Source organism: Thermoascus crustaceus (genome assembly GCF_041956765.1).
Source record: "Thermoascus crustaceus strain CBS 181.67 unplaced genomic scaffold VTN00scaffold_6, whole genome shotgun sequence".
NCBI lineage: Eukaryota > Fungi > Ascomycota > Eurotiomycetes > Eurotiales > Thermoascaceae > Thermoascus > Thermoascus crustaceus.
This window is the reverse complement of record NW_027192532.1, coordinates 1,034,062-1,041,427: the sequence shown is the minus strand read 5'-3', so window position 1 is coordinate 1,041,427 and position 7,366 is coordinate 1,034,062. Positions and strand designations below refer to the sequence as shown.

The 7,366-nt window shown below is 52.7% G+C and overlaps 2 protein-coding genes across 2 annotated transcripts; one reads left to right on the top strand and one right to left on the bottom strand.

Annotated features, from left to right (window-relative positions):
* Positions 1-155: 155 nt before the first annotated feature.
* VTN00DRAFT_8694 (uncharacterized protein) lies at positions 156-803 on the top strand (the record flags this gene model as incomplete). Its single annotated transcript, XM_069435571.1, has 1 exon — positions 156-803. One exon carries the CDS (start codon positions 156-158, stop codon positions 801-803), a length of 648 nt encoding a protein of 215 aa, XP_069285504.1.
* A 1,269-nt stretch (positions 804-2,072) lies between these two features.
* VTN00DRAFT_8693 (uncharacterized protein) lies at positions 2,073-2,956 on the bottom strand (the record flags this gene model as incomplete). The annotated part of the gene is made up of 3 exons (XM_069435570.1): positions 2,073-2,534; positions 2,673-2,885; positions 2,942-2,956. The coding sequence occupies 3 exons, from the start codon at positions 2,954-2,956 to the stop codon at positions 2,073-2,075; spliced, it is 690 nt and encodes a 229-aa protein (XP_069285503.1).
* Between the last annotated feature and the right edge of the window lie 4,410 nt (positions 2,957-7,366).

Below are 7,366 nucleotides of genomic sequence, written 5' to 3'. Positions count from 1 at the left end.
AGAGAGAGAGAGAGAGAGAGAGAGAGAGGAGGGGCGGGCGATGGATGTGGAGCGGGTGGGCTGTGGCCCTGTGGTCAGCCAGAGAGAGGGTCCTTGGCCCGTGAGCAACTGAGGGGTCAGGCCTGGTGGAGATGGCCTCTGCCAGCAGCCCAACCATGGGTCTGCCCTGGCAAAGTGAAGGCAGCATGATGTGCGCTTGGCCCATGCTGCGCGCTGCTCGAACCCCCTCGACCTCGCGCCCGTTCGCCCGTGTCGTGCTCTTCCCCTCATGGCCTGCACGGGGAAAAGTGGAACATGGACAGCATCACAGGAGGATGCAACAGCAGTCGATCCGCCAAGGGAAGGATCTGAAGATCCGACCGGCACGGCTAGGGATGCGGGCTGACCGTAAGCCTGAACTGCGGATTGGCAAACGCGGTCGAGACTGGCTGCGGCGCCTGAACACGGCCACTGGCGCACCATCGCGGTCCACGATCCACGGTCCACTCCAGCTCTTTGCTGAGAGAGAGCAATGGCCTGATGATGATCAGGCGGCTGCGCCGGCATCCATGAAGCTGGCGCCTGGTGACACTTGCCAATGCTCTCGGCGATCAGAAGTCGGGGTTTACTGCCACCGCCCAGCACGAACCAGGGACCTGCCAGATGTCTCTCGACTGCGATGCCTCTCTCTGATCGAGGATCCCGCGCGTTTCCGCTGCTCAAAGGTGGCCTTACTCCACAGCGAAGCGCCGATCCAAGAACTCCAGGAAACAGGCTGCTCGGGGTCACGGGCCTCTCCTCCCTTCAAAGCGCTGGGAAACTAGACCCGTCTGGCCGTCTAGAAGAGAGCTGGCGGACAAAAATATCATATACAATCTAAGGTTAAGTTTGGCTTTGTAGGAGAGTTTTCGGTAACTTCTCCAGGTCTTCAGGGGCCCCGGTTCCTTGAGCTAAGATTAAATTTGCTGAAACCTTCACGGGAGATCCTCAGTAGATCCAGCGTAGATGGCCGGTTCCAGGGAGCACAACAAGAGCGCCGCGCGGTTAAGTCTCCCCCCTCAACAGCAGGGCGAGGTGGCAGGGGGGTTCGAAACACGATCAGGAGACATAGGAGAAATTATGCCAATGCACTTACACCGTCAGACACACCACCATCGACTGCCACACTGGCCCCCTGATCGCAAACGCGACAGCTAGTGAGGTATTAGCTGCCGACTGGCAGAGCCCCGACAAAGTGGGTGAAGAGTGGTTGGCGTGTGCTTGTCGAAACTCAATTGAAGGAAGAAACAAAGGCTATCTGCAGCTTGGGAGAGGCACGGTATCAAGCGCAAACTCTGGAGCCAACAGGCATTGCTTTTAAAGCTCGTGTGCCTCACCCCTAGGAGAAATTACCCCTTGGGAGGCCTCGTGTTGGTCTACGGCCGTTGGTAATGGGAATCTAGCGATTACTCATGAGGAGTCAGGCTATCCTCCCTGTCGCCCGAGGAGATACATGATGCCCTCCCCTGTACAGAGGGAAACCTCTGGCCTGTGATCTCTGACGACGTAACACCTCGGTGTCTGCCGCATGCAGCACTTGTTTTGGACCGTGAGGGACGGGGGCAGGGATCCAAGGCACGGATGCGGAAAAAGCAGGAGGGCGACAGGGCCTGATCGCCGACGGGCGAGCGAAGTGCCGGACGGTTCGACAGAATAGGATAGAGGAATCTCGTCGTTCTCGAAGCAACAAGGGGAATTCTACAGTGCGACCTACGGAGGGTCCTGCCCAAGCCGCGTGGTGGTATGATCATTTACTCCGTAAATGCAGGATCGCGACGCCGGCGTGGTCGAGTATCCACCACGAGCTGCTGCTCCTAATCTGAACATAGCAGTAGCTTGTTCCAGCGCCCTGACGCCAAAGATAACCGTAACGTGGGATGGCGAGACTCGATGGATTACGCTATCACGAAAGCAATTTCTTTTGCAGAATGGCGTCTGGCCAGCCCTAGACCCATACAGCGAGTCGTGTACGGAGTACGGAGCAACATGCCAGGACAGCTCTGGCGGATAAGAAGAGTCGGTCAATGACGGAAGAACAGCTCGTAATCCCTCTTTCAAGATCGGCCCATCACCGTTTTCTGTTCTGGGCTGGTGGTGGTGTGGCTTGAGTCGAACTCTGGCCGCATGACCGGGGTTGCGCTGCCTGGCCAATCGTCCTTCAGGTACCACAGAGCTGGGTAAGCGCACTCTGCCAGATGCGAGACACCGGGTTGTGAAGATGCCGTTTCTTGATAAGTGACTGAGAACATGGTGGCGGTTCCCCGTCCCAACACGACTGTGGCGTCTCTGGGATCCACGGAGCTCCGTAGAATCTCAATTATCAGCAGACAATGCATCAGAGTCACAAAGGCGACAAGCTGGGCCGTAGTCTTGCATAGCCATGATGCTGTTGCAATTGCCAGGCCGAACTGGGCCTGTTTCCGGCCCCTTTGGAGGTGCCACTCGTCTGCTTGGAGTACGAGGTGGCCAGAGACGGTGGCCACCGCCGCCGCGCCCGATTCCACGCCATGGAGTTGCTGTTATTGGCTCTGGTTGCTGATCTCTTTTCGTCCTCATGGCGCGCATAAACCGCGCGGAGTCGAGGAAGCAGTCGGGCTGGAGACCTCCGACCTCCCTTGGTTCGTCCTCCGTCCATGTCCTCCCGTACTCCGTACCACACCGCGCTTCTCCGCTCTGCTTAGCCGGCCGGTTACGGAGCGACGACGGACGCCATCCTTCATGGTACGCGGTTCAGCAGCATGCTCTTTGTTCTCAGAACAATCGCGCTGCTGCGCCTTCAGACAGTCCTGCAAGTTCTCCGCCCCGATAGCTCCAGAGGACCTGGCTAAGTCGCTAACGTTCGCCCGGCGCTCCCAGGCTTTAGAGCGCTGGGACTCAATGTACCCACCAGGGCAATAGTTCGATCTACCTACGGAGTACTCACGGAGGAAGGACCCATGTCTGTGTTACCAAGTGACCACCACACCGTCGATACTCAGGCCCAAGATCAAAGAAGGCATAGATGCGGAGAGACTTCTGGATACAGAGTACACTGCTCACTCAGCAGATCATTTACAGCGAATCGTCTGTGCTTTAATTGCGATGCCAGCATCTGCTCCTCAGTAGCTTCGGCCCGCGCGCGGTGAATGTGATCCGAAGACGGTAAAAAGGCGCAGGTTGTTCTCCTCCCCTGCAGCTGTCCTAACCAGGGGTTCGAGAACCGAGCCACTTATACTCCATATAATGCTTCAGTTGACCGTGGCAAGAGAGACAATGAGCGTTTGGTTGTCGGCAAGTTGGTCGACTTCTGGAAGTGGGAAAAAATGGTCCCATTAGCTGCCTATTCGATCTGACTGGTCTCCGTGCTCGCAGAACGTCAGAGCTGTGCATTTCCAGGTCGTAAAAGGCGGCCTTGGATGGCGAGATGGCGTGTCATTGTTCGGTCACTTGCCCAATGACGCGCCACCAGATCCTGGGTCTTTGTCGTGATGTCTTCAGATTCGCCAGTGGGGCTTGCGCGGCGATGACACGAGTTTCCTTTGTCCTTTGTACCGTCCTCCGTACTCAGTTATCAATGGAGCATCCTACCGGACGCCCGTGCGTGCTCAATCTCCCAGGTGAGCAAAAGCTCTCGGGTCGCCATCCCGAACGTGCTTGCCAATCGCTTCTGGCTCGTCGAGAAAGGAATAGCACCATTCGTGTCGCCACAGTTGCTGCAATGATCGCAATAGTGCAGGATAGTACTCCGTAGAGCTTTCACAGCAAAGATAACAGAGTCAGGCTATCATCATTATTCCCTGACCATCACAATTAAACTGTGGAGCTCCTGGCTGCTTGCCAAGTTGGGGTCCAGGCTCGAATACGCTGTAGTAAGGGTTCTTTCTCGAAGGATTCGGCCCTTGGCTATTGAGCGTCGATCTTTCATCGAGTCTCCAAGACCCTCTGGCTGACACGACCATCAAAGCAAAATGATAGGACCGACTGTCCACTCCCCTGGGCTGCAGGGCCAGGGCCAGGATGCGCTCACTTCTCCAGGAACGTGATGGTGCGGTTTGTCCGGAAAATTTTTAGGCGCCTGGCTTTGAAGAAAAAGCACGAGAGAGCTCCAGGAGTGCGCGAACCCCGCACTACTGCGGACTACTGTATGATCCATGCTCCTGCTCCATGAGGCCATGCCTCTGCAAGTTTCAGAGCCCGCGCAGCAAGCGCATTCTGCACCCCGTATCTTTAATAATATCTCCTACGAGGACGTGACGATCTGAAGTTGCGATCGTCCACATCCTCCTTACCTAATGATTAACACAACGTTTGACGATTACATCATCCGAGGCCTCCTCTCGTGTGGATCTAGCAGCGTGTCCTTCCTCCTGTTGGAGATCTTGTCTATCTATAATATATATGTATCACATCTTGCTATCTTGTGCACAGGATGGTTGTATCTCTCAACAAAGGGAAAGCGGTAGGTGGAGCGCAGCCAAGACAGGACCGTCCCGCAAAAACCAGCAAATAAATGACCATGAGGAGAAAAACCTCCGTCGTTCGCATGCATGTCTCAGCTCTCTTCGAGGCCAGCTGCCTTATCGTTGATTATTATTAGCACGTTACGTTGGAGTCATAGATGATAGATCGGAAAGACATGGAAAGGAGCCGGCGCCGACCCGGACCGGGTCGGTTACTTAGGCACCTACAGGCTACTGCGTTTGGAGGTGGCTGGCTGGGATCACGGAACTTATATCCGGGATGGAGGATCATCGCGGGGAGTTCGGGACACCGGCCACGAGACAGACATCGCATTATCACACCCATGAGACATTTTACGAAAAATGATGCCAGACCATCAGTATTACTGTTGAGTGGCGATGGTTTTGACCTTGGTACCTGTGACAAGGAAATAGATAAATAAATGCCCGCTCTTTCTGCAGCAAAGAAAGGTTACAGTAGAAGTCCAACACTGCTATGTGTACAGTACAGTACAGTACAGTACAGTACATTTACATTAGGTACTGAGAACCTAACTTCAGATAGCACACGCGCATTGAATGTATTTGAATATTTAGCGCGACGAACACAAGATATGATCCCTATTGCTTGATTCGCAGATCACATTCATCATTGTCTTTTTGATTTCTCGGATCATGCATGAATACAGTAGAGTACATACATACATACATACATACATACATCTGATGCACGGTGGTGCACCGCACCGCACCGTAGCCTACCTACCCAGCCTACTGCTTACCTACCTAGGCAGTGTACCTAATGTAATGGTAATCAGTGGCTGGTGATTCGTAAACGCGCGGGGCCGGGGCCGGGGCTGGCTGGCTGATGTTGGTAGGTTAGGTAGGTAGGTTGGTCGGATTACGTAGTACAGTACGTATGTACATTAGTACACACAGAGTATGGAGTACTTGTCAAGTCGAGTAGGGGTGGAATGGAATGGATGGTGATAGACGGACGAACATCTGCGTGACTCACTCGTTTAGGCAGGCACACAGACACTTACCTGCAGGCGTAGGTAGGTAGGTAGGTAGGTAGGTAGGTAGGTAGGTACAGCAGAATAGCTGAATGATAGGTCCATCCCATAGCTAGCCAGATACCTAAGCAAGGTATGTAGGTAGGGGACGTTAGGTAGGTATGGCTAGGCAAGCTCTATAGGTGGTTAAAGATGGTGGCGGTGATGGTTGTGGTGTTGGTCTTTCGGATATTGTTTCCGATCGATTTCCCTTTGCAGTGATCTACCTATGTACAGTACAGTATGGAGAATGTACAGGACATAGTAGTATGTCAGCTGGTGTGTACTACGTACTACAAAGAGAGAGAACTGTCTGCTCTTAGTTCCAACGTAAATAACGTTACGGCAAGTAGAGGTGCGTGGGAAGGTAGTAGGTCAAGTACCTACGTAGCGAGTGGTGCTCGTTAATATAAGTGGAGGGGATCGGCAAGACAAGCTAGGTATCGAGTCAGAGTCAGCTGGCCTCGGATTGGATAGGTACCTAGGTAGGTATGTAGGTGGTGGATATATCCATATACTTTAAGTCGATGTGCTTCGTCGATGCCTCTACACATTCTTGCGCCTTAAGGGTATCCATCCAGCACGACTGCTACCTGACTATTTCTATTATGAGCAACATCTAGGTGGATATGGTAGGTGGGTACTTAGATTTCTAGGTTGCGGGAGACTTTATTATTATTATTATTAATCAAGTTTAACGTCCATATAGAGCCTTCCGGCTATGATAGACCCTGATTCCTGGGCTGCAATTCTCATTCTGAACCACCAGTTCAGAATGAGAATTATTGCCCCTATCTAGTCTCTGGGGCTAGACCCCCATCTATAATCATTCTTGACCTTTTCCTCGCCCTAGCCTGCCTATCTACATAGGGCTTTTGAGCTCTATAGGCTCTCCTTGTTTTCAAGCCAGTATGGGCGTCACCCAGTCTGTTCCCAGGCTGCCCCTATCTATTACCCATCTCCAATTTTTTCCGCTTCCTCTAGGGCTTCTAATTCCAATTCATCATCCTTCCGGGCCCTTTCTGCTGCCTGGGCCAGATCCCCTGGGGGGCAGCCTACTGTAGTGTCTGCTAGGAACTGTAGCAGAGCTCTTGTGGCTTTGGGGTCCCCTAGTAATTGGCCTTCTGGGTGATCCTCTGCTGCAGTAGGTATTGCCACACCCACCCTATCCAGGGCTTGGTAGAGGGTTCCCCGCTGTCTCCGCCACTGCCTGCATTCAAACAGTAGGTGACGGATAGACTCCTTAGGGGCCTGGCAGCCCCTGCAAGCCTCTGACTCTTGAGCTTGTATCCGCTTTAGATAGGTCCCTATAGCAACATGCCCTGTCTTGAGTTGAAAGTAGCGGCTAGCTATCTTCTTGGGTGCTGCTGCCGCGACGGGGTCCTGCTTCCTGCGGGAGACTTTAAAATTTTAATCTAAGTAAAACACATACCACATTAGTACTGTACGTTCTTCTCTATCTACGTCCAGACTTCCGGCGCCAATATACGTGTGTATCTACAGGCGCTGAAGTCAGCTTGATCAACTGACATGTGCGGACAGTTTATAGTTGTGCCGTACCGATTTCTACTGTTGGGAAGTATTTCTCGATATTTTAGAAAGTAATGACCCTCTTTCAATATATATCATATACGTATGCTGGATGCTGGGAGCCAGATACAATATGGAGAGCGCACTTGAGTAGGCACCAAGCATATCTAAGTAGAGAAAGTTACCTACTAAGGTAGATGGTCAATCTTGAGCAAACTTAAACAGAGACTCAACTCTATTCCATTCTATTCTATCCTGGGCCCTTTCAGAGTTTTTCAGCCGCGAGCTTGTATGTAGCCTAACTTAACCTGGTCCAGATCAACA